Here is a 27,161-nt window from a genome sequence, read left to right on the forward strand (position 1 = left end):
GCAGTTTATTTTGGAAAGGCTATAGTCACAACCTGTAATTATTTTTCATACACTTACGATTATGATTTATGCCTGCAACCTTTAACAGCTTTTTAAATGTGCAGCCGAGGCAGTAATGTCTTTAAGGACAATAATGGTTCTGCATGGGAATGAAAGGCTGACTGAGGCTACACTTGTACTGTACATGTCACATTATAGAGACTTTTTCCATTTCTGCTGCTGAGGGAAAACATTAGCTCAGCACCTAAAAGCGTCGGCTCAGGCCTTTTGTCCCCTTAGACCACTCCACTGTATTATTTCCCTGCATGTTCCCAGAAGTACCACTTACTAATGATGGGGGTTAAATGCCTGGTGGTTAGCCATACAGTAATAGCTTAATGCCCAAGTTAGAAATATGTCAATCCATAATGCCTTGCGATTATTCCCCACTGGGAAAAGGAAAGTCATTACTCACTTCTTCCAGTTTCCAGCGATTTATGAGACGCAGATATGAACCAGGTCGACCTGTGAATCTGTAGGCCAAGGGTCGAAAAAAAAACAACAGGAGTAAGGAGTTAATAAAAGAGCACACAATTAGAGCTACATGTTTAGCGTCACTATAAGCTACGTTAAGCCCAGAGACGGCTTTGCTCAAAGTCTGTAAAATGTATCAAAATGGACCCGATGGTTAAAATTATAGATGTCACTGAAAAATAAAAACTCTTCTAGATTTGAAAGCCTTGGTAATGCAAAATGCCAGTTTTCTGGTACTGAAAGACCTGAGACATCTTTGTATCCCTTTGGTTGTCCTTTTAAGAGAGATTAAACAATTTTCCTGTGACACTTTATTACTCTTGGATAATTACAAGATCCAGAAAACCTTAAACTTATTCCTAACTGTACTTAACAGGACAATTTTGATGGCTTTAAAGGCATTTTATTTCATGTAACAAATAAAAGCTGGAAGATTAATCTAAATCAGGGGTGGGCAACTCCAGGCCTTGAGGGCCGGTCTCCCTGCAGGTTTTAGATGTGTCCTTGAACCAACACAGCTGATTTAAATGGCTAAATTAGCTCCTCAACATGTCCTGAAGTTCTCCAGAGGCCTGGTAACGAACTAATCATGTGATTCAGGTGTGTTGACCCAAGGTGAGATCTAAAACCTGCAGGACACCGGCCCTCGGGGCCTGGAATTGCCCACCCCTGATCTAAGTGCTCACAATAATGTGTGTAAAGAAACAGGCTTTGAGAACAGAAGTACACAAAATATACAATGCTGTTATAGATTCAATGAGATACACTGCGCTGCATTAGGTTACATTTTGTAAGCTACATTTTACATTTTTTACCTAACCAACAACCAACCAGCATTTGAACGTCAGCTGTATAATTTACACATACAGTACTATCATTGACCGTCAGGAAAATTCCAATTTGTCCCTAATTACACAAAAGGTGAACTCTTCAAAGGGTATCAGGATAACTATCCCCAAGCAGCAAGGCTGAAAGATGAAGCATATGATCATGCACCAAAAACTGCAGTTCCTCGAACGGCCACTTGAAGCTGGCTAAAAAAAAATGAGGCAATCTCCACAGACTTCTATTTTCAAAAGTTTACAAATGCTCTTCCTGTTTAAAGTAATATAAAACTTAATCTCTGTCAATGGGTTATTCACAACTATACAAGCAATTCAAGCAACCCCCCCCCCCCCCCCCCCAAAAAAAAAACAAAACAAAACATCTCTTTAAAATGTATTAAGGCTATTCTGATTTAAATAATAATAATGGATTGCATTTATATAACGCCTTTCTAGACACTCAAAGGGCTTTACAATTCCACTATTCATTCACTCTCACATTCACACACTGGTGGAGGCAAACCATGACAGGTGATTGCTTTCTTATAGGTCAGCTGTACTAAAGGATTCAGTATATTTTGTTTAAGACTTTTGGATATTCCCTAATGACTTTAATATCACAGTAAAATATACAGGCCCCTTTGCTAAACAAGGCAACTAGCCAGTGTAAGAATAAGTAATAGGAACTCAGCTTCGTATATTTGTGTGAAACTGGTTACATGATTCAACTAATACTGGTCCTGTCCTGTATTTGTAAATTGCCTGTGACTTACTCACCTTCCCAAAAAGAAGGCGATGTAGAAAGTTGAACTGTTAAGATTGACAAACTGAAAAAGAAACATCTTGAAAGTAAAGCTGTTCTCCCACTCAGACTCTGTCCTCGGTTGCTCTGTGGTTAAACAGAAAGAAGGAGTTCATTTTAAGAATATCGTAACATTATTCATACAAAAAGAAATTGCAAAATTGTGTGTCACCAGCTTACCTAAATTGGTAAGAAGCAGAGCAACTTTTTCATAAAGCTGTAAAAAAGGGTGAAATTAAATGTATTTCTCAAGGTATTTCTCTAAATTTATTGTCTAAAAATGCTGTTAAAAGCGTTAGAAAGCTATCAAAATAATGATAATGATAATCTTATATGTATCCGTGTAACTATTCATACAATGCATGAATTAGCCGTTACATTTAAAACAGTATTTATCACACCTGAAATAAATGCATTAACTATTTCGTCATTGCTCTACTTCTGCACAGTGCAGTCGAAAAACAGCAGAAACTTACCACGTTAAGGAGCATGATGATGCAAAAGTTGATGCATACTGCCGTGCCCGTGGTCGCCACCTGAGAGTTGTTCCTGATGAGAGCCCAGCCGAAGGCAGCGAAGGTACTGACAGTGATAACTCGGTAAATGACGATGCCAAACACGGCAGCAATCACCACCAATATCTGTGACGTGACAGTGACAAGAAAAAGAGAACATTTCAACTGTAAACACTTATGAATGTATATATGATAACTGAATTTTTCAGTCTATAAACTGAGAGGTCTAGTTTTAGATGGAACAATGGAAATTGTAATTGCAGACAAAAAGCAGTTGACACATTTAGTAACACATCTTTTACTTAATGCTCACTTGCTCCAGAAACTCACCATAAAGAATATTCCAGATGTGGAAACGATGAGGCGACTGTATTTGTCAGAGAAGGCCTGGTAAGGTTCAGGTTTTCCAGATATAGGGTTCATCCTCTCCTTCTTTGAGTATTTGGCCTCAAACTGCGGGCGTATTTCTTCCTGAAAGATAACAGACTACACATATGAGCATAAACTGCAGTAAGAAAGCACACATTTAGTTACTAGTTAGCAGCCATTTCTGCTGAGAAGTTTTTCACAGGATTGCATAGTTGAGGGTGCAAGTCACAGGCAGTATGAGGTATGTATTAACACAATCTTCACAGAAGTGGAAAGCGTAAGGACTCAACAGACTTCAGTTAGTGGGATAAATGACATGACATGTCAATGCAATTAGAAAAAGACTGAACAAGTACTACTTTTTTTAAAAGGGTTACCACGGAGAAAGCTTCTTCTTCAGGGTATCAGCACAAATATTTAATACGAACTGTGTAAAGCACAGATCATGGGTATCATGGGATGTACCACCAACAGATAGAGGAAGTCTCTGACGTCAAGAAATCCTACCAGCGGCTAGAAAAGGCCACAGAGGTTCTGATTATGGCAGCACAAGAACCGGCCCTAAGCACCAGATCTATTTGGGCAAGAGTCTAGCACAGCCAACAGGACTCAAACTGCAGGCTGTGTCCAAAGGTGCCTGACACATAGCAACAGGATATAATAGCCAAGCTGGGACAGTGTAGAGGCACAACCAAGTGGCTGCAAACCACCCTTATATCCTCAAGCTCTGACCAAAAGCCTGTCTTCTCACGTTACGTACAAAGCAGATTGAAATTCTGAATCACATTTACATCGAAAGAAGAGCAGCCTTCAAAGAACACATTCACTATCTATTATGTGATTGACAGATGATGGTTGGAGGTTGATACACAAGACAGGAGAGAACATAAAAACCCACAGAAATTACATTATGACAGCTGTGTGGGTCTTTAGTTTGTTCGTGCTTTCAATGTAGAGCTGCAGATTTTCAGTGACTCATAAAATGAACTGAGACAGACTTGACACAGGCTCTTAGTACACCATCTCCACCTTTTTAAATATATGCTTTGAGATTGACATGGACTGAAAAGGGTATGAGTAGGCCAACATTTCTTCAGGGAAGAAGTGCTTGTTCAAGAAAAAAAGAAATAACTAGAAATATAATTGACTATCTTTTCCCTCCTAATTTCTTTTCATACTATTTATTTATGTTAAAGGGAGCAGATAAGCTACAGGACTTTTACCTCCTCTTCTTCCCAGTCAATGAGGTCCCAGTCATATGCGAGGACAGCTCTGCGTCTCTTCCAGAACTCCAGGAAGACCGTTGCTGGAAGACATGAACAAAAAAGTTTGCATTGCGTCCTAAACAGTCCCCAGGATGGGATTATATGGCTCCTACCAAGCACTAATCAACTTTCTATTAAATTTCTTCTGTTAGATGATTCTTCTGTCATTATGTAAACAATACATTATTGATGAGCCCGTCATGTTTTTGCAGATAACATGCTTCAAATTTAGACGTACAAGTCTTAATAATGAAGAAATCGTCACAATCTTTAAATATTTGGCCTGATATTAATCAACAAGACAGATACTTGTAATAAAAAGCAAAGTGCATGGGTCAGAAAGCTAAGTCAAGCTTAAAGTCTGAGTTTTCTGTTAAACACATAACCCAGGCTTTGTAGTATGAAGCAAGTTCAGTATACTGAGGGCAGTTTTCCTGTATCTGGATTCACTTACCCTAAAATTGATGATCAGAAAAACTTTAGACCCTCCTACCATCCGTGCTTAGAAGACCAACAGGATTAGTAGTGTTATTTTCCAGAGAACTGATTGTTCAGTTGGTGCTGATTTCATATCTGCACATATTATTCAAATAATATGCTCCATATGTGGTTATTGTCTGGACCCCAGTTTCTTGTATGCGTACACATACTTGGCCAGTAAAGCACCACTTTCAAGACACAGAGATGGCTCAACCCATTATTGTAGTACACCCCTCAGATTCATCTTGTAGTTTTGGACTGCAACAACTTCGCTTGCTTAAAGCATGCTAGCAAGAATTGTGTCATGTTTCTGACCTGGCGTTTTGAGTTTATTCTGTATTTTTGAGTTTCTTATGTAAAGTTTGTGATTATAAGTTATTGTGTTAGTCTTATTTGGGGTCTAGTGGAGTTTTAGTTTAGCCATTACTATCATCTGTCTCCTTGGCTTTTGTGTCTTGTTTCTTGTCTAGTCTGTCATGTCATTGTCAAGCTTGTGTTGTCCTGTCTCTCCATGTTTCCTGTTTTATTTTGAAAGTCTTGTGTTTCTATATTCAGTGAGGTTTAAGTTTACTTTTCCCTCTGATGTCATTATGTTCTTTCTAATCAGCTGTTTCCCCATGTGTTTCCACTTCCCCTGCTCACTTCCTGTGTGCATTTAGTCTGTGTGTTTTCATTCATTTCTTTGGGTCGTTTGCTATGTTCATGCTATGTCATGTTTCTAGGTTTGTTTTTATGTTTTAATCTTAGGTCACCAAGTTTAGGTTATTGTTTAGTTTCGCCTTTGCCTCTTGTAATGTTTTCCGGCCTTGAATAAACGGCTTGTTCTTAGATAGATTAAAGATTTGTTTTGCATGTTTGTACTCGGGTCCTCCTCCTCACTCCACACAGTCAGCTTCTCAGCTAGACTGTGACAAACTGTAGAAGGACGCAAGAGCAAAAGCTGTTCTTGCTGGCTGTTGCAAAGAACCAGGTTGATAAAAGTAAACCAAAACAACAAACCTGACCAATTAGCCTAAAGATGCTCAAACTCGTAATAGAAAAATAAGAAAGTGCAGGTAAGTCTGCATTAGGGTAGCTTCTACAAATTATGCCTTTTTACAATACAGTGGTCCCTCGTTTATCGCGGGGGTTATGTTCTAAAAATAACCCGCGATAGGTGAAATCCGCGAAGTAGCCAACTTAATTTTTTTACAACTATTATAGATGTTTTCAGGCTGTAAACCTCCTCATGGCACACTTTATACACTTTTCTCAGACATGCATAAACATTTTCACACCTTTCTCTCTCTTTTAAACACTCTCAGAGCTCAAGCCTTCAAATAAGTCCAGTACTATACTGTAGAATGACACCAAAGGCACCCGCGGTTGCTTTTGACGGTGCAAAACGTTTCATCGACATTGTTGTGTTTGTTGGGGAGAAAACCTACAAACATACAGAGCAGCACTTCAGAGTCACACTGCTAGTGAAAGATTTATGTAAATTTAACAAGCTGAACACATTCTGTACTGTACAGGAGACACGGCATGAGATTGATTGACAATGGTCTACAGCCAATCAGGATCTAAAAAAACAAAACTAAAAAAACTAAACTAGCAAACAAAAAAAACATGGAATATTGCACAAAAAAATCCGCAAAACAGCAAGGCCACAAAAGGTGAACTGCGTTATAGCGAGGGACCACTGTATATATGTAATTTGACCAACTCTTTATATAAAATAGGCACAAAAGATGAAACATTTCAGCTTTTATTTGTTTAAATTTTAAAACATCACTAAATAAAAATAACGTGCATCACTCTCCGGGTAAGAGAATAGTGTTTTGGTCATTATTTTCTACACCACAGATCACAATGAAGTTTAAATTACTGACACAAACTGCCAACACTGGTTAATGAGTTAATCTTTACTATTGCTTCCGAGTTGATCTTGCACTGTGTAGGGAATTGCCTACTGGTCTTCTGGATCTTTATATATGCACTATTAAGTTAATCCTAACTGCAGAGTGGTAAATAGTGAGAGGTTGATATGATGCCCGTGTTATCCAACTGTGTTGAAAATGGCACGTGTCAAAGTGCTTTCTGATCCAGTGTTTACAATGCACGACAACTCAGAAACAGTGCTGAGCCATGGAAGTTAGATCCTGCTGAACAAAGTCCTCCGGATGGCTTACTTATTGCAGACGCTGCTCAGATCAGAGGCCTTCATCCTCAGTGTTTCAAACACAAGCTTTTCATTTATTTTCTCTGTCATGCCGTCTGAAGCTGCATAAGAGAAAGGTATTTTCAGAGCGAACACTCAGCTGTATGAGCAAACAGCAGGGGAGAGAACTTCTGAGGAACCTTAATGAGGGGATTTCAGTGGATTCTGTGCTGCAGTGAAACCCAAAAATTAATTCGGACAAGCGGCGAGAAGCAGTGGATGTAAGGTCAGTACATTAATGCGCTTTCTTTTTGACTTTTCTTTTAATAAAAATAGAAAACTGGTAATGTTTTTGCTGTATTTGCAGACTTGAAACAGTGCTCTGAGATGCCAGCGCAGCTGTGAAAACAGCTTTAGTATTCTACACTGGTTGTTAAACTTGGCAAGTGTTTTTATATGTGTAGTTCAATGTCTAATAAATGCAACTATGTGTATTCAGGAATTATCAATTATTATACAGAAATAAAAAAACTATTTTGTGGAGTTTAACTTTGTACTATTTAGAGCTCAGTTGGGTGCTTATTTGTTAATTACATAAGAGCTGGTTAACTTTGTTAGTTGATAAGATAAGGGACTAGGATTGCAGATTTCATTGTAGAGTAAAAATGTTGTAGCTCCCTATCAAGATCCCAGTGTCCTGTACAACACCATATTACTAACAGTTTTAGTTTTAGTAGGTTGTTTATAGAGGTTGTTTGCAGAACTATATTAAACGTAAACATCTTTAGTAGCAGGGAATGCCCTCTATCGATCTATCCATGCTAACTGGGTGACTGTTATTATGTCCTCTACTGAAAAGTGAATTATTTAAAGTGCCGCAGTTTTTACATTTTTTGCCTGTGCGAAGCTACACAATCAAAGCTGCCCCTTTCTTCCCGCAGCACAGATTAAATATACAAATTAAAGCAGCCAAAAGATAATCAGCAGTGATGTTTAGCACCTTGCTGTCAAGACTGTCGCTGCCTGTACTGTACCATATAATCTTCAGCAACACTTTAACATGTTAAAGTAAGACTTTAAACCTCATTTTTAACCGCTGTGTTGGACTATCACATTATTACTTCTGTGATAGGTGCATCCTAGGTGCACCTTCAGCAACATTAGAAGGTGCACCTAGGATCATAGTCAGAATCTTAAACAGATAAAAACATGCCACATACATATGTCATCAGGCATTTTGTTTTCCCAGAGAGGAGCATTTGATTTACAGGCTTATTTATAGACAGCACAGCCCCACCAGCTGTGGGCTGCTCAGTTTAATATTGATACCAATGTTGGTATTGTTATCGGCTCGATACTAGCGAGACAGGATCAATGCTTTCGTTTGATTTTCTCCTCTAGGTTCATTAATTTGCTCAATCATGAATGAAAATGTCTGAATACAAGGATACTTTTGTGTTGACTCTCAGGTCAAGTCGTTACATTGTAGGTCTGTGAAAGTGCCAGTTGTAAAATTTGTGTAAAAACTGTGAAAGCTGTGTTTGGTTTTATTAAGTAACACAACAAAACACTCTAATAGTGGAATTAAAATTCAAAGACATGTAGGTGTATTCAGAAGAAGCATATTGAGGATAGATACTTCAAAACTTATAACAAATAAGCCGCTGTTATCCCAAAAAGTTGATTCAGTTTATCTGGACGTCGCGTTTTCAGTGGGAGAAACGTTTGATGTCTCAGGAGTATCGGAACAGTTGAGACGAATTTTCTCGAAAACACAGCGTCTCTGAAGCTTTTAAACCCCAAATCGCGCTGCGCTGCGATCCTTGGGGTGGACCAAAAATTGGTCCACCCCAAGGATCGGGTCCCCCAACACAAACAGAGTAACATAGTGTACACTGTTAAGTGCCAGGATTATTGCCAGGATTTATACATCGGGGAAACCAAAGAACCTCTGACTAAGCGGATGGCACAACACAGAAGAGCTACCTCGTCAGGCCGGGACTCTACTATCTACTCACACCTACAGGCCAGTGGACTCTCATTTAATCCTGGACAGGGATTTAGGACTGGTCTGATGTGGGGAGTCAAGAAGGAGGGGGCCTAAGGGTACATCTGTCACCATCTTACAATGCTGTGACTGCAGCCATTTCCCAATTCTCTGTGAATGGTACTCATGGCCACTGATCAATGACCAATGGTCTTTGATCAGTGGTTATTGATCAATGGTCATGACAATTTGCATATTTATGATCAAGGAAATGACCTCACAGCCCATTGTTCCTTCAGTGGGCTGGTTTCAGTCATTGAAGGGCAAATGTACTGTTTATAAGATTGGGGAAACCTGCAGTCAGCTGAGACTGAAGCAGTCACTTGGATGAGTGACGAAACGTTTCTCCCTCTGAAAACACTAAACATCTGTGATAATGGTCCTGTAATTACGTGGTAATGGATCAATACCAAATTTTGCAGTATTGCATACCACTAAACCAAACTGTGCTCATCTGAAGCAACGCTCAAATTGTGTTTGCTTCAAACCTAACTAACTAGTAACTAACTGCTAGACCTACAACAAATCATTATCAGATTATCAAACATTGACTGAACCATGATGAGCTCTTTTACATGCCTCAGTGGCTCTCTATGAGGGTAAATGATCTTAGTAAATAACATCTGAATTCCTAATAAAAGCAAAAAAGACATTCCTACATAAAAACAGACTAGCCCAATGACGTCAGACACGACATCATCAGCACTATAAAATTCAGGAAATGGTTGATCGATAGACAATAAGTTTTTTCACTGAAGTTGTAGTTTACTAGGATGTCTTTGCATAAGAACTCCATGTGCTCAGGTTGTTTCTTAACTTTTTTTTTTTTGTTTCATCATGCAGAGTAGACAATAGACAATGCCATGAGCCAGTTGGTACCAAAGTATGCAAATGACATCTACAAAAACTGGAAAAATCTGTATTAAAGAAAATCAAAGGAATCATTTTTGATCACATCGTGCCTTCCCAAGCAAGTTTTAAATTGCATTTTGAAAAGTTAAAAAGCCAGCGATTAGTTGAAAGGACGTGGTAGCTTGCTGTAACGCTGGTCTGAGCTTTTACAAGCTGTAGAGTATTTGTTTTCTTCTGGCAAATTTAACTTCTATATGAACGGATACTGAGCTTTCCTTTATTTAGTTATACACAGCTCACAAACACAAGTAACTCGTCCACCGGAGCTTTTAATTTAACTTCTTTTCAATGACAAGCTGGAATAAAATTCCAAGCCCAGCTGATCAAAATCCAAATGCCCGTTGTTTTGCCTTCACAGCAAATCTCCTGGAGCAATAAGATCTACCTGATGGGGCTCCTCCAGAACCAGAACCAGTCTCTGGTCTTTTCTCAACCAGAGGTCATCCACTTGGAGTCCACAGCACAACAATCAGCTGGTACTATAATATTTCCAATGCAAAAGAGTCCTGATTCTGTACAACTACTACAACTTCAGAAAACAAATAGAAAAATGAGATTTTGTTTGCACTGTTTTATTCAACAGTTCATTTGTACTCTTAGGCCCACCCTAGAAAACTATGAAAGTATCAATAATGACTTTGTGCCTCTTTGAACACTAAATGTAGGCATTATCTTTTATCTTATCCAATAATTAGTTCACGTTGAATGAAGCTACGCCTCATTTGTCTGTACATTGTATTTATGAAAGTAATCAATGGTAATTCATAATAATTATAAAGAAACAAAGGTCCAAGTTTTATTCCTGTTCTGTCAGTCTGATTTGTTAAAGCCTTTTTGTACCTCTTCCCTCCTTTTTACCCTCAACAGTAAACAACATTGTCATCGTGCTGTGTGTGTTGATCTTCATCCTCCAGCTGTGTTTAGCTCTGTTCTTCATGCTGAGATGTTTTAGATATGACAACAGAATACGAGAGGCTCTCAAACAGCCGACCGATGTTAAAAAAATCCTTGGTGAGCATCTGTTGCTACTCTATTTTTTGTTCTTCCTTTACATAGGTACTCAAATTAAACACAGTTCAACAACATTTCTGATTATATATGTGAAGATCAATGTGCAGGAACACCTGTTAAAGATGGTAGTTATTTTTAAACATCAACATTGTTTTGATATGTATCATTTTGAGTTTAAGCTGTTAGAAATGTGACTTTTGAGTAATTTTTCTTTATTTTGTGCATTTTTTGTGCTCCATTTTTCTGTCACTAAGGCATTTCTAAAGAGTCCAGGGATCACCTTTATGATGCTGCTGGTTCTTCATCACCTGCCGTGTCAGCAGTGGAGGAAAGTTATGAACAGCCCACAGGTTCCTTAAGTGCACCGCACATATACTGGGACCTTGTTCAGTAGTCACGTGTCTAACAGTTCAACCAGGCTTTTAAACAGTGTTAATGAAACTGTAAATGTCTGTTTAATCTTTTAAATATATAAAATTCGGAAATGTTTTGTTTTTAGAGTATTAATACTAATTGAAAAAGAAATACAAACGACTGATGTTACTGTGTAATGTGAAAATCTTTGATAATATATAAAATTGCTGAAATAGCTCTGTGTTGAAATGTTTTAGTGTCTTCAGCTATTGGCTGCTGCTTCATTCATTTTCAGTCCATTCCTTGTACGTGATGATTTTTAGGGGAATTAACTGGGGTTTTTTTTTGTTTCTGTTGTTGTTTTTCAGTTAATTTTTATCATGTAAACAATATACAGAGAGTCATTTAGGAAAAAAAAAATTAAAGCAGAAATCTATCCACCTATTTTGATCTGCTTTACATATCAAACAGGAGTGGGAACAAACAAGTGCACGTTTATTTAATCCTGAGGCTGAATGGAACAAAAGACAGCCAACCTGAATATAGTTAAAGAAGCCTAATTTCCATGTTCCCTGCAAAATACAAATAAATGAGGGATGGCTCAAGGCTTTTGCACAGTAATCTCTATCTTTTAGAAAACATCAGAAGAGGTTATCAGACAGTGCAGCAGCACAGCACTGTACGAACCTCATTGTTATGTGTTTCCCTGCTGCATTTTTCCAAAGTTCAATGTTAACTTACCCCACACAGCCATGAACACAGCAAAGAAAACAGTGGCCCCGTTGTCGAATAGATGGGTGACCTTAAAACGAAGACAAGATCACACATTTTTATGTCAAAAAGCAAATTTAGGAAAAATCTACACACCTGATTCAATGAGATGCATAAATGTCAAAGATTTTAGTGCCGGTTTATGTGCAGTTAGTATGTTCCTAAGAATACTTTTGGATGATAAAAATGTCATTTTCATCACAGTGTTTCCAAGTAGGATGAGATGATTGAAGGGTGAGAAACTGAGGACACTGCACATTCATTCATAAACTGGTAGCTTGTGAATCAAAACATAGGGCTACCCCAAAGCATACCCTCATTAATCTCTTTTTGATGATACTTCAAATATACAAATATTTCAATCCTACTGGACTCATTTAGTGATAGACAGCTTCTTAACACATATTTATTTAACTAACACTGAGATCGGCTACTATCACAAGTATCAGCTGCTGGGAACATTTCGTCCCCCTTTTCATTTACCTTGGCGTAGATGCAGCTGTCTGACAGTCTCAGGTAGGGGCAGTACTGGTCACAGATGGGGCACATGATGATGTCGTTGGCCTGGCAGATTTCTTTGCTGGACGACGACAAACAAACGACCAAAGCATTCAAGTAGGACAAGAATTATAACATCCAGCAAGAGACAAAGTCACAGAAAAACCCAGACTAACGCAAGTCTGAGTTCTCTTAAAAAATACAAGTGCAAAACGTAAGTGTGTGTGATCTCTGTTCAGGTAAATGAAATTATGTTCTTAAGAAAAGTCATTACAGAGAACATTTGCTTCTGTGTGAGATTTTTCAGCCAAAGAAGCCTGCGCACGTTTGATTTTCTGTTTCAGTTAAGCAGCATCCAGTATAATCACGTACAGAGGACAATTTCACACTCTGTTGCCTCATCTCAAATTGCAAATTACAGTTAGCTCCATAATCTGTTGGACAAACACACATTTTTTGTAGTTTTGCCTCCGTATTATCACTGCAGTGAATTTTAAATCAAACAGCCAGGATATGATTGAAGTTTTTGTAAACATAAACGTATATATAGTTTAAACGAAGAGGCTCCAAATTCATTTTAGTACTGACTGAGAGAGACAGCAAATACCTTAGGAGCAGTGTTGGTCAAGCTACTTGAAAAAAGCAATTAGTTGTTAATTACTGATTACTTCTCCAAGAAAGAAATCCTGTTACTTTACTGATGACTTATTTTCAAAAGTAATTAGTTACTTATTACTTATTTACATGCTACACAACAGACAACAGACCTTTCCACAATAAAGCAACAGACCTTTCAGCCCAATTCTATTTTTTCTGCATAATCATCACATAAAATTGAATGAAATGAAAAAGTCTCTTTTTAAAACTTGTTAGTTTTAATCTTCATGCATCAAGCAAACATTAAATTATATGCAACAGTCTTTGACTGAAATAGAAACATTTTCAACACATTATAGATCTAAATGTATCCAAATGTATGTAAAAATAATTTAACGTTTAGTCTGCTCTGCACACGAGGATTCGTGGAAAGATGCAGCAGTTTGAAGAAAATAATGCGTCTTCTTCTGTAGACGCTCAGAGTAAAGAATAGCAGGACACACATGTTTATCACTACAGAGAGGAGGTGTCTTTACCTGACCTGGCAGTGCTCCAGAGTGAAAAGCCCGTACAGAAATACCAGTAGGCCAACTAGAGCTGCAGGAAACAGCATCCCCGTGTACCAGCCGAGCCAGGCGAAGTACAGTCCGATCTTCTCTCCAAAATACCTCCTGGAACAACAGCCGAGCACAAGCGGAATGAGAAAAAACAAGTTTGTTCCCTCAGAATGGCCTCGAAACTACACCTGTATGTGGTAAAAGCTACACAACACATCATGATGTCTTAACTAAATTTTATGTAAAGATATTTCAGCTATCGCTACCTGATGATGATGATGTTCTCATTTCAATATACTTTCAGATCTAATTGTGTGCATGTAGTTACCTGACTAGATCCAGCGGCTGGTACTTGTACCAAACCCCCCACCAAGCCCAGCACTCATACAAGAGGTGCCGATGGTTGTCTGCTCCGTGCGTTCTGATGGAGTTTTTGCTGTGGTAGCTCCCCTGTTAAAGCATGCATATATATGTTTATGTACACATAGACATGATCTCTGTGTGTGATATAATATCACAGCAAAGAACTACTTCAAAACAGGTGGTGGAAATGAATGAGTGAAAGGTTTCTAGCAGCCAAATTACCTCATGAAGGGGGAAAGCTGCCTCGTATGAATTATTGCTCAAAAGACGATTAAGCCCTGCAAAAAAATTAATAAATAAATAAAAGAAAGAAAGAGAATCATTAAAGGAGTGAAGTCAGGTGGAGCCATACCGTTTCCGTGTTCACATTTAGAATTTACCGTGTGAATGCATAATCAAATCAAGCCTTGCATGAGAAGACGGGGTTTCATGCAAACACATTCATTAAAAACCTCATAAAAATTGAGTCAAAATTTTGCAGCTGGGGGTGTTTTACAGATATCGGCTGAAATTCTGGTCCCTGCAGAAACACCGTTTGAGCTAAAGAGGATTTTTTCATTGTTGTTGATGTAATGCCACAACTAACCACTGGGATAAAATCAGGAGAAATGCCTGTAAGTCTGTCATAAAAGGATTTTGAGAATTCATCCGGAGTTTTTGAGACAGCATGAGCTGCCATTTTTTATGGGCCTTGGATTAATATGCATCAGATAGGACTGTCTGGTGTTTTTTTTTTTTATAAAAAGGCATTGATAAACAGGAAATAGTAATATTAAAATGTTATAAAACCATATTTAAAGTCTGAAAACTTACACATAAGCTTAAAGTGTAAAAAAGAATGGAAACCAAATGGATTTCTTAGTCAAATATACGGTGCTTATATACAATAATATTCTGGTGCATTTTGTGCATTGATATGTATTTTTTTAAATTTATTTTTTGGTAATTTTCATTAATTCTACAGAATCTTACCCATCTTAGTTTTCCCCTCCTCATATTTGACCCGCTGCAGGATGTGGTGAACGATGCGACTTCTGGTGGCGTTGTTGAAAAATGTATCTTTGTTGTGGATGATGAAACTGGAGTGAAACAAACTGATTAGAACAAGTCTGTCTGCCCTGACTGATAGGTTTTTTGTATATACGTGCACATATGTAAGTGCAAAAGTGTGTTTTACACTGTGCACCAATTTGCATATAAGAGGCTAAAGTACAAAAGAGGGAATGGAAATGCACCAGCTGGCGGTGTAAGATTAAGTTCAAAAAGTCTCTCGGGGTGAAGCATTCCTCAACAACTCACTGATGGATCCTCGATCGACTGAAGGGGGCGGTAAAGCTCTCGTTCTCCTCCAGGTCGGGCAGCCTGTCATTGTCGAACTTCATGGGCTTGCGGGGAAGCCAGCCGCGGAATTTGTTGATGCGCTTCTCCATCCTGCAAGAGAAGCTTCTGTTGAAGCTGCAGCAGTGGGGGTTTGCTTAGTCCACTTACACGTTGCCATGGACACTCACCTGCTCATAAACTTGTGCCGTCGGTGCATGTAGAAGATTTTCCTCCTGGAAAACAGAATGTTGATGAGAAGAGAAGAAGAAATTCATTCAGGATGCTATCACTTGATAATTAATTCATTAAATAAATAAATACAACCTTACAACCAATTTGGGCTTCCATCTATTCAACAGTGCAATAAATTCCACAGAGCTTAAAATTACTGTGTGCACTGGGTTTTAAGATATTTTTATAGAAATAAGCTACAACTTTCAGCTAATGGATCTCATTAAGTGTTAAGTGTTGTTTTAATGGTGATTTTATATTACCGTGTTAAAACAGTGGGGCATCATCTAGACAGAAATGGAACAGGGCAGCCAACATAAAACGAAGAGCTTTTTTGCTTTTTATACTGTATCTTCATGTATGTTTGAATAGTAATTATTAAATATTATATTTATAGAGTGCACAGTCACCTCAGGGTGCTTTATATTGTAGAGTAAAGACCCTAAATGAGGGAGCACTTGGTGAAACTGGGAAGGAAAAACTCAATTTTTACAGGAAGAAACCCCTGGAAGAATCAGGCTCAGTGATCTGTTGGGGTTACATTACACTACATGCAAATAACTTCTGTTTGTGTACAAGAAAATTCGACAGGGCAGCTTTAATTATTTTCACATTAGCATCATTAGAAGTTTTGTCTAACCTGAAAGGCATGCGAATGTTCATGAGCTCTGCATAGCGACAGAGAACATCCCATGGTGCATGAAGCTTCAAGAAGATCACATCACTGTTTGTTAACGAGGCCTGTAATGAAGTCAAACACACATAAATATACTATACCGTTTTATAATATGTATATATATATAAAGCAGAATTTATTTTTTAAAGGGAAGAGCTACAAAATATCTCACTGCAGGCTGTTGAGCATCTGCTCTTTTCCTCACCTGTTTGTACTTCCTGACTGTGTAGGAGTCTGTCTAAGGGTACATGAATCAGAAGCTAACTGCAGAGACCTAAAAATAACTAAATGACTCCATGCAAGAAATACACACAAGTGGGCTGAAGGTTGAAGGAGACAACAACCGTCGCCTTCCGCTGCGCACTCTAGATAATGACGATCTTGGCGGTACAGCATCAGCAAACAGAGCTGAGGTTAACACACAGCATCACAACATCCACCTTCTCCATTCTATCAAGTGACACTTTTGCTCAGTGAGAAGCAGCAGCAGGGAAAATTGCGATCGGCACATTTGATTTTGCTCTACGAGTGCTGAACGTCTCGACAGCCCCCAGCTGTCAGACCTGGCACAAAGGCTTTGAGCATTTTAAAATTCAACACTTCGGCCATTTAGATTACATGCATAATAGGGCTGTGCATTAAATAACTTCCTCATATAAAATGGTATCGCTGTTGAGCGAGACTCACAATAAATGCAATTGCAGGTTGGCTGAAGAAGCTGGTTCTCTGTCAGCACCGGAAACTATCGAGCTTCTCGTTTACTTTGGAGTCATCGCTTTTTAAAGAACTGGACTACGTTTGCTTTGCTAATGTCCTGTGATTATAAGAATTGCTCTTGAGCAATAGATATATGGCCGAAGAACGAATTGAGTGCTACATTGCTGACCTCCAAAACAAATTTAAAAATACGGTATATCATAAATGATTTATAATCCAAAGTTTGCCTCATTCATTGACTGGGTCTATTGTTTGGATTTTGCAAACCACAAGGAGATGCTTCAGAATAATTTAGGTCACATTGCTTTTATTGTTGCTGTCAAAAAAAGAAAAGGAAAAGGTCTTAGAAACTGTTTTACCTGCAAAGCGCAAAATACTAGAAAGGATTAGTAAATGGTTAACAAACACTGTGCAAGCCAGCTATTTTACCTCCTTTTCCATGTGCAGGCCCTCTGCACGGATGTTCCGTTCAAATACTTCCCTTTTCTCTGACTGTGAACTGGATTTCCTGTAGACCAGGATGTAATCGATGCGGCTCTTTCCATCACTGAAGCAAAGGCCACTGGACTTACTCCTCCCCTGAGGCCACGCAGATAAAGAGAGTCAGCAAAGAATAGCAAGTAGCCATTTAGAGGAACCGTTATCTCTGCTGTTTTGACTCAGTTATTGTCTATTATTGACGATGGATGGATGAATAAGCAAACATTTGGCTGTCGGTGATTTGTTTATTTTCACCGCTGACCTCTGGGAGACCTGCACTGGACTTTGTGTTGTCATCAAGGATGCTGCTGTGGGTGCCCTGGTTCTGCAGAGTGGAGTCGTCGTCTCTGGACGGGCTGCTGATGCCACCTGACCTTTCTCGTTCAAGAAGCACGTTAACATCCTTCACAACTGGAGAGTAAATGGAAACGAGAATAGAATCCAAGCTGACTAACTTTTAATCCAGTAAAAATGCTGACTCTTCTTCTGTTCTTATTCAATAACTGAGCAATCATAAGACAGCTAAAGAAAACCTTTTCATCCCTTATTATTTTTTAGCTATAAAAATCCAAAACAATGAGCTAAAAAGCTCAAAAACATCAACACGATCGTAGTGTTAGAAGTTTTTCTCCGGGATAGAATCAGCTCTGCTTCAAATTCTACTTTTAAGAACTATAGAAACCACAAGTGGCATCTTCAGACACAACAGGAGCTGATTATTCAAGAGCTTGTATGAGAGGAAAGGGACTTTAAATTAAATTCCAATTCAAATGGCTTTTGATTCTTTCACGATGCTCTGTACTGTATCTAACTCCTTTAATTAATCTGTGTTGTCGCAAAAAGCAAGTATGTTGGCAGAGAGCAGAGAGCAGAGAGGACTATCGTATTTTACTATTTTTATATCAGGTAAAGGGGAACAACTCTAAATACAGTAATTGAAAATGCCAACAACCTGCACGCAAGTCTGAAAAAGTTTCTCTGAGCAGTGATGGCCTTTTATTAGCTGATGTAAAGGTATTCATTAGAAAGACCACAATGCTGTCAGCTAAACTTGCTGGGAGAAAATAAGCTGAGTGAAGTCGACATAAATTTAGTTGCTGCTGGTGGTGCTCACCCAGTGGAGGCACATCATCTTGACTGCTGGAATCTGGGGCTGTGGCCAAAGATTCCTCCATGATGTCTTCTTCCCCACAGGAGGGGAAGGTGAGAGGTCTGTCTGCTGCCCGGTAGCCAGAGGCCGAGGGCTGCAGCTGGACTCTGTGTCGGCGGAGGCTCTGGTGCTGGAGCTCAGACCCATGTAGAGATAAACTTGCACCTGTAAGGATACACAGCACGTTACTGTCGTTTTTTGCTTCCTTTTAAGAGATAGCAATTAATCTTTTAGTGCTTATTGTTATCTTTTTCCATTTACTTGCTCTCGCTTAAGACACAACAGAAAGTCTAGTAATAAACTTGCGAGCAACTGGTCGAGTATTGACCGTGTCATCTGGACTTGGAACTATTGTGACAGTGAACATGAGAAGACTTTCTGTCAGAACGTCCCCCAGGTAAAGCTTTCTCACTAACTACACGGTAATGGCCATCCATGCAAGAAGAATACATCAAGACCAAAGACCCGAAGCTAAACGTGAGTCATCCCAAGGAATAAATCAACAAAAATAATCAGGGCCAGGCAGGCAAAACTTGCAAACTTGCAATTACTCTGCACACACACACACACACACGCACGCACGCACGCACGCACGCACGCACGCACGCACGCACGCACACACAAAAGTCACAAGGGCCCCTCCAGCCAGCATCATCTGACAGCCTTGCAAAAACACAGTTAAAGTTATTCTAGAAATGCCAGAGACCATGTTGACTTCACTAACAATGCCCAAGTTGACTGGTTATAAAATGTTAACTATTAACTCCTAAGCTAACAAGTCAACTGCTGGTGTCCCAACTGTGACTTCTGCCTGTGCGCACTTGACTTGTTCACATCATGGCCAGTAGAGCTCGACACACACAAGGCTGCTCAGCTAGCTAAGTTAACTAATGTTGAACTTCAAACAAATTAAATGTTTCTACGTATATTTCACTCGCAGTTAAGGCTAGATTACTTGACTCAAACTCAACTTAATGTATTTATAAAGCACATTTTTAACACATTGTTAACAACCGGCACCAAAACCCTGTTCAAAAGACAAAATAGATTTAAAAAAACAAACAAACAAAAGCAAAAAGCACAAAAGGGAATAGATACGAAATGACTTAAATACATTTTAGTAGGTGCTTAATACATGAAGCTGAAAAAGTGAGTGAAGACACAATGAGCAAGTCCGATTCAAATGCCAGTGAGTAAAAATGAGTTTTAAGTCCAGTCCAGGCTGGATGGAGCAGATTTGACTGGGAGGGGAATGCTGTTCCACAGTTTGGAGAATGCTCTCTGAGTTTCAATTTAAAGTGGAAAACAGTCAGAAGCATCTGATCAGCTAACCGGACGAACAGACAAAGAGTTTTCGTTAGAGAAAATTACCTTTTCTTTTCCTTTACTGTAGATGTAGAGCAGGTTAATCTCACTCACATATGCTAGAAAGTTTTCCAAGTGGTCACTCTGGGTATTCCAAAAAACAACAACAACAAACCCCCTCTGCAAATAAAATAAATAAAACTTTGTTGTAAAAGAAATATTTTTAAAACTACAGCTTCACAGGCAATCAAGACTGTCTTTTCTAAATCTTTAATCCATGGAGGTTTTGACATCTACAAAGGTAGCTAGAGTTTAGTGTAGAGTGGAAAGGAACAGTCCCTAAGAGGAAATGCTGATGAACAGCCGTGCTGCACATCATACAAGGTGTAAGCCAATGGGTAGAATGCAATAAATGCTGAAGACGTAGACAGAGATTCCCACTATACAAACACTTTCCTTGAGTTTTTGCTGAAGCGTAACAGCAAAATTTAAAAGGAAGACAAAAACAGCAGGAACAGATGTACAGCAACAGATAATATGGCAGAGGAATCTGTGTGAAAATTAGAGGGAAAAAAAGAAAAAGCACAGCTCTGTAACTTCTATCTCCTTAGCAAAGATTAACCTTGAAAGACCCTCCAAAGATAGACACTCTACATGGCAACACATATGCTAATTGGAGCTATTGGTCAACTAGACTGTGCCCGTCTGGGAGGGAGAAATTATTCCAAGCTTAGCATAAAACGAACAATCTAAACAGGTCTGTGTCTCTTACTTTCAGTCCTCTGGAGAGTGAGAAGACTTCGAGAGAGGGGGTTGGCTGTCTTGAAGGTCTGCATGGTGAATTTACGTTTGTGATAGCAAAGGTGACTCAGCTAAATTTTTCTGCTGAGCGGTGGTAAGAGGGACAGAGATATAGAGGTTGGGGAGTCGTCCCAGCCTTTAATCAGCCGTTGATGCTTTGGAACATTGGACTCCATGGACGAGGCTAATAGAAAGATGATCAATCTGATACTAGTGGAAAACAGGGTGACCAACTCAACCTGCAACCTTCAGAGAGGGCACACTGAAAAAACACTTTATTTATTCAAAGAAGATGAATAAAGTTTAATCTCAAGATTTGAGATTAAAAGTTCTTCTATGGAAACTCATTTCTGCCAGTAAGTGAAAAAAGATCAAATTAATCACGAACTTTAAAGAGTGTATGAATATTTACGACCTTTTACGCTTCATTTAAATTGAAAAACTGAAATAAAGTCCTAATTTTACTATTCTTTTCCTTTGATGTCATACGTATATTGTACTGTGCCTGGGTGTCTTTGGAGGAGTCGGACTCAAGCACACATAATCTGTATTCAGGAGGGCGTGCATAAAAATTAAGTGAAACAGTCGCAACATATGGATTGTGCTTTGCTCACAACAAAATTTAAAGTTTGTTCAATACCTGAACGTATTCCAGTTTTGTATCAGTTTAAATTGGTGTACTTTTCTACTGTGTAACATGCACAGTTAAAAAAAAACCAATTATAGTTTTTAATGGAAAAATTATTATTATTATTGTTGTGTTACTGGTGGAAATTAGCTTCCATAGTTCTGACATGAGAAGCTTTTTTAGCATGTTATTTTCAACTCTTAAACCCAGGCAGTATGTGATGACCTCGTACACTTCCCGACCCCGTTTCCTCAGCACCCTCAGCACTGCAACGCTGCTCTCGTTAATGGAAAGGAGAATTGCTTACTATAAATATTGGCTCTCGGAGGACTGAGACACCAGATATTAGCCTACATCGTGCTGTCTTGCCAGGCAGTGGCCAGTCAAACAATGTATTCATCAATCTTTAACAACCTTATCGTGCTTCTGTAACCCAAGCCACAACTGAGGTCACATGGTACTAAAGCTTTGGGTGTACACATATCTGTTTTTCTTAAACTCAATAAAGCCACACTTCAGCAGTGGCACTGTAGATTATTTCCTTTTCCTCTTTAATTTTGAACATCCAAGAAAAATGCATCTTAAATTTTTTCAATTACCAGATGAAGAATTTGTTAATTCTATTTTAAGATTTTATATAACATGCCATTACATGCAGCCTAGTCTTGCAAGTTGTTGCTTTATTATTTATTTTATTCTCACTAGTTTTGTATGCATAATGCAGTTTTTTTGTATTAGAAAAAATATATGTTGTGTCAAGTTTTCTCATAAAGTATTACCTGTGCCACATGTGCTCACTTACTATAAACTATATTCATACTCTTAATGTAGTTTTAATACTTGTCAACTCGTAGTAGTTGTATCAGGAAAATCACTGGGGTTGGATGTGGCAGAAAACCATACACACACCACATGTATGCTATTGTTCCTTTTTGTGGTTTAACCTGTGAAGGACAAAAATGTAAAGAAAATTCTGCATCAAGCCTTGCAGTCATATTGTTTCTGAATGACATTACGGTGGTTACCATTGCTGCCTCACAGCAAGGTCCTGAGTTCAAATCCACCAACTGTGTGGAGATTGCATGTTCTCCCTGTGGGTTCACTCTGGGTACTCTGTCTTCCTCCCACATAACAAACATGTGCTTAGTGGGGTTAGGTTAATTGATTTTTCTAAATTGTCCAAGCTGTGTTAGACTTGTCCAGCTTATACCTTGCCCTATAACACCTGGGATAGACTCCAGCCCCCTTCGCCCCCCTGTGAGCCTGATAAGGACAAGTGGCTGGAGTGACAGCTACAGTATGTACATTTTGTTATAAAAGCAATGTCTACACACGTTTTATGTTAATCAGACTCTAGACTCTAGACACTCCAAGAAATAACTCTTTAAATGAACTTTAAAATAATCACAGAAAGGTATTTTGACATTTATAAATGGCTTTCTCTTAGCATTAAGTACTTTTGCAGGACTACTCTAATTTGGAAAGGTTGGATTAACTCAATTTAATTAAATTGGACTCAACTGCAGTATATAAGTTGATTCACAATTAATGAATTAAGTTGGTTCAACTCAAGTACATTAAGTTGGAACAACAGAATTGCATAATGCTAAAATAAAGCAATTTAAGCACGTGTAAATCCTTTCCTTTGGATAAGAAATGACTAAAATACATACTTGCCTCTATCAGTGCGCCCCAGGGTGGCTGTGGTTACAATGTAGCTTGCCATCACCAGTGTGTGAATGTGTGTGTGAATGGGTGGATGACTGGTTGTGTAAAGCGCTTTGGGGTCCTTAGGGACCTTAGGGACCCCAAAGCGCTTTACACAACCAGTCATCCACGCTATACAAATACAGGCCATTTACCATTTACATTTTAATAGGTGCTAAACACATGAAGCTGAAAAAGTGAGTGAAGACACAATGAGCAAGTCCGATTCAAATGCCAGTGAGTAAAAATGAGTTTTAAGTCCAGTCCAGGCTGGATGGAGCAGATTTGACTGAGGGGAATGCTGTTCCACAGTTTGGAGAATGCTCTCTGAGTTTCAATTTAAAGCAGAAAACAGTCAGAAGCATCTGATCAGCTAACTGGACTAACAGAACAAGAGTTTTTGTTAGATATTTCCGTTTTTATTCCTTTACTCTAGATGTAGAGCAGGTTAATCTCACTCACATGTGCTAAAAAAGTTTTCCAAGTGGTCACTCTGGTTATTGCTAGTTAGCGCTTGTGGAGAAATTATATATTGTGGAGGTAAACACAGACGACACGAGAGCTCTCGATAAACACTGCTCGTTTATTACTCATCACCACAGAACTGAATACTTTCCCTCCAAAGCACAGCAACAACACTTCCTGAGAACTGGGTGTGAGTGGAGCCCTCCAGTGGTCCACGGGTGGGCCAGCAGGGCGGCGTTTGCCAGCGCGGTCTTGGCCCCAGAAAATGCCTGGATGCGTTCAGGGGGCCAATCAATCGTGTCCTTAGCTGTTTTACCCTTCAAGGCAGCATAGAGAGGCTGCAGCAGGTGCGCAGCTCTGGGGAGAAAGCGGTTGTAGAAATTGACCATCCCCAAGAACTCCTGCAGTGCTTTAACGGACGCAGGATGCGGAAAAGCCGAAACGGCCCGGACCTTGTCTGGCAACGGAACCACACCGTCAGCGGAAATGCGGTGGCCCAAGAAACCCAGAACCGGCAAGCCGAACTGGCACTTGGAGGGGTTGTGTGTGCCGGCAAGCACTGGAAAACCTGATGCAGATGGGACGCGTGCTGACTCTCAGAGCAGCTGGCCACCAATATATCGTCAAGGTACACGAAGACGAAAGGCAGCCCGCGCAAAACAGAGTCCATCAACCGCTGAAAAGTCTGGGCCGCGCCTTTCAGGCCGAACGGCATGCGCAGAAATTCAGACAGTTCGAAAGGGGTAATAACGGCAGTTTTGGGGACGTCTTCGGTGCGCATGGGAACCTGGTGTTACCCCTGCACCAAGTCAATTTTAGAAAAAATCGAGGTGCCGGCGAGGTGGGCGGAAAAATCCTGGATGTGGGGAATGGGGTAACGGTCGTTCTCCGTGACATTATTCAAACGGCAAAAATCCCCACACGGCCGCCACCGACCGTCTGACTTGGGCACCATGTGTAGCGGAGAAGCCCAGGCACTATTCGAGTGCTGCACTATGCCGAGGCGCTCCATTGCGGCAAACTCTTCCCGAGCGACGAGAGTTTCGCGGGGTCGAGGCGCGTGCGAACACTGGGGGACCGACCGTCGGAATATAATGTTCAACCCCGTGCTTCGTTGCCGTGTTTGAGAAATTAGGAACAGTCAGTGAAGGGAACTCCAAGAGCAAATGCTGAAAAACATTCCCTGAAGTCACTACATTAGCCCGATTCAGGGGATCGATGGCACGAGTGAAACAGGGTATTGAAGAAAAAGACAGTGCATCGATTAAGCGTCTGTTAGCGACATCGACCAGCAGTCCGTGGGCACAAAGAAAATCGGCGCCCAAAATAGGTACAGAGCTAGCGGCAACAACAAAGGTCCATTGGAAATCCCGACCATGAAAACAAACAGTCACGAACCTTTCCCCGAACGTTGCGATGGGAGAGCCATTAGCCGCAACAAGCTGCGGTCCGCAGCCCGCTGCTAAACTGTCGGCTCCAGACGGGGGAAGGAGGCTCTTCTGGAAGCCAGAGTCGACCAGGAAACGTCTCCCAGAGGGCGAATCTTCTATGAAGAGCAGTTTTTCTTTGTCGCCAGCGGTTGCGGCCGCTACAGCGCGCTGGCGGGGTCCATGTCCCAGGGTCGGAAAAGCGCAAGGCGGGAGGCAGCGGCGCGCTCCGGCGCCAAAACGCCGATGGTAGAAACAGAGGTCCCGTCCGTGGTGTCGCTGTGCCGTGATCTTTGCCGTCAGCGAAGGATCGGGTACGTCGTGGCAGGTCAGCGGGGAAGTGGAAGGCGCCGCCGGCGAGGCTGGAACTAGGTCGTGATCGTGGAAAGTGCGGGTAGCCAGGAGAATACGATCCGCGTCCTCAGCCAGGGAGCGATAATCCTTCGTGCCCAGAAGCGGAGAGTTGGCGAGGCCGGCTCTCACGGCCGCCGCCGGCTGTCGGAGGAAGATGTGGGTGAAGAGGAATCCCCCGTCGTCCGGTCCAAGCCCGTACTTCCCTCGGGTGGGTGGGTCCCGGAGGAGAGTCAACGCACGACGGGTGGCTAGCGGGTTGAGAGAAGCCACCACATGGTGATATTTAGTGTCGTCAGCCGAACCACGACGGGGGGTCGTGAAGCCAAAAGTCTGGCAGCTCGAGCGCCACAGCAAACGTAGCTGCAGCTGGAGGCAGAGGGCTGGCGGCTGCTGATGCATCCAGAGCGGAGTCGGTGCCACCATCGGACTGCAGCATGTTCGAGTCAGGGGTCACCAATGTGGAGGTAAACACAGACGACACGAGAGCTCTCGATAAACACTGCTCGTTTATTACTCATCACCACAGAACTGAATACTTTCCCTCCAAAACACAGCAACAACACTTTCTGAGAACTGGGTGTGAGTGGAGCACTCCAGTGGTCCACCACAATATCTTCTATAGCCTGGAAATACCTTAATGTCCACCAAGAAGAACTGAAATGTAACAATCTTTATTTGTCCGACTCAGCTTTGGTGCAGCACCTCAGTTCATCCTGAACCATGCTGCTTTAGCTCCACTTCCTTTAAGGCCTCCTTCACTTCAAGCCAGCTTTCTTTCAATTGGTTGCCGTAGCAAACAAAAGGTTTAAGCATCAGGTTGGAGGGGCTTCGGTGCTCACTGCCAGAGCTGAAGCTAGTTTGGTTCATTTTAGGTTACTTGTACATACACTGACCTGATTATATGAAACTTTAGCCATGTTTAGTACGACCAGCCACCATTGTAACAAAACGAATAGTTTCATGCTAATGCAGGTCATTTTTCCGAACTGATTGCTACTTTCCAACCACACAAGCTTGAACTAAAAATAGCTGATCACAGTTATGTTAAAGTTACCTTGCTGTGACTTTTTCACTGCGATATGCTGAGGGTCATTAAATGCTTCATGATGACATAATGACAGTTTGAACAAAAGCTGAAAAAAAGACACCAGCAGTGGAATGGTGCAAAACATTAAGCGAGAAATTGTCTGCGTCTGAAGAAAATTCATTAAACTGTGTAAACTGATGTAACACTGGAGCTTCACGTGGTCACTCAAACAGGTCTTTATTGATTTTGAAGATGCAAAAGTGACACATAAATCTGGATAGCCTGTTTGAATAACTTCAAACAACCTCGGTTTGATTATGTATTTTATTTTCTGCATTTTTAGTGTGGTGAGCCTTCTCTGTTAACATAATATCATTCCACTGTGTCAGTTTGAGCAGCCCAAATACTTTTTTCATTTACAGGATGTCGTATCAATAATTTAAACTTGTCTGCTAAATAGTTTGGAGTCAAGATCTCCGGTATTTGAAGCAAGTAAGTCATCAAAATTAATGTGAGGAGAAGTAGGCCATGCTTGTTATTTCAGTGTTTTATGGTCACATCTGTGGACACACCACGAGATTTAAGCGTCCATGTTTTTTTGCCATTGTGTTTAGATTACTGTTGTGACCCGTTCACTGGCTTTGATAATCTCTTTCAGACTTACACCAAGACTTCTAATGTCTTTTAGTAAGCAAACTCACCTTATTCTTACTTTATGTGCCTGACCTTGAGTCCCAGTTGATTAGAGAATTAGTTTTGAAATGTTACATGCAGAGGAGTAAATGGACACAATTTATCTTAACTTGGTCTTAAATACACTGGAAAACGCAGTGTGTTTAGAACCTATTGAAGACT

The 27,161-nt window shown here is 40.3% G+C and overlaps 1 protein-coding gene and 1 long non-coding RNA gene across 2 annotated transcripts in view; one reads left to right on the forward strand and one right to left on the reverse strand.

Annotated features, from left to right (window-relative positions):
* LOC146688853 (anoctamin-4-like) overlaps positions 1 to 27,161 on the reverse strand; it is a 64,518-nt gene that overhangs the window by 18,418 nt on the left and 18,939 nt on the right. The window contains exons 4-21 of the mRNA XM_085437692.1: positions 18,557 to 18,757; positions 17,705 to 17,853; positions 17,392 to 17,541; positions 16,210 to 16,310; positions 15,527 to 15,571; positions 15,318 to 15,449; positions 14,991 to 15,097; positions 14,241 to 14,296; positions 13,984 to 14,105; positions 13,635 to 13,769; positions 12,487 to 12,583; positions 11,974 to 12,034; positions 4,247 to 4,329; positions 2,985 to 3,125; positions 2,616 to 2,780; positions 2,320 to 2,356; positions 2,115 to 2,226; positions 455 to 512 (exon numbers count right to left, since the gene is read on the reverse strand). Of these exons, the coding sequence (XP_085293818.1) occupies positions 455 to 512; positions 2,115 to 2,226; positions 2,320 to 2,356; positions 2,616 to 2,780; positions 2,985 to 3,125; positions 4,247 to 4,329; positions 11,974 to 12,034; positions 12,487 to 12,583; positions 13,635 to 13,769; positions 13,984 to 14,105; positions 14,241 to 14,296; positions 14,991 to 15,097; positions 15,318 to 15,449; positions 15,527 to 15,571; positions 16,210 to 16,310; positions 17,392 to 17,541; positions 17,705 to 17,853; positions 18,557 to 18,757 (1,952 nt within the window). The remainder of the gene's footprint in view (positions 1 to 454; positions 513 to 2,114; positions 2,227 to 2,319; positions 2,357 to 2,615; positions 2,781 to 2,984; positions 3,126 to 4,246; positions 4,330 to 11,973; positions 12,035 to 12,486; positions 12,584 to 13,634; positions 13,770 to 13,983; positions 14,106 to 14,240; positions 14,297 to 14,990; positions 15,098 to 15,317; positions 15,450 to 15,526; positions 15,572 to 16,209; positions 16,311 to 17,391; positions 17,542 to 17,704; positions 17,854 to 18,556; positions 18,758 to 27,161) is intronic.
* On the forward strand, positions 6,872 to 11,839 carry LOC146688855 (uncharacterized). The gene is made up of 4 exons (XR_014916183.1): positions 6,872 to 7,194; positions 10,226 to 10,343; positions 10,735 to 10,878; positions 11,133 to 11,839. It is a non-coding gene; the product is annotated as an uncharacterized LOC146688855 (long non-coding RNA).

The sequence above is a fragment of the Copadichromis virginalis genome, linkage group LG17 (genome assembly GCF_057382275.1).
Source record: "Copadichromis virginalis isolate Kocher_CV1m ecotype Utaka linkage group LG17, C_Virginalis_male_GT1.1, whole genome shotgun sequence".
NCBI lineage: Eukaryota > Metazoa > Chordata > Actinopteri > Cichliformes > Cichlidae > Copadichromis > Copadichromis virginalis.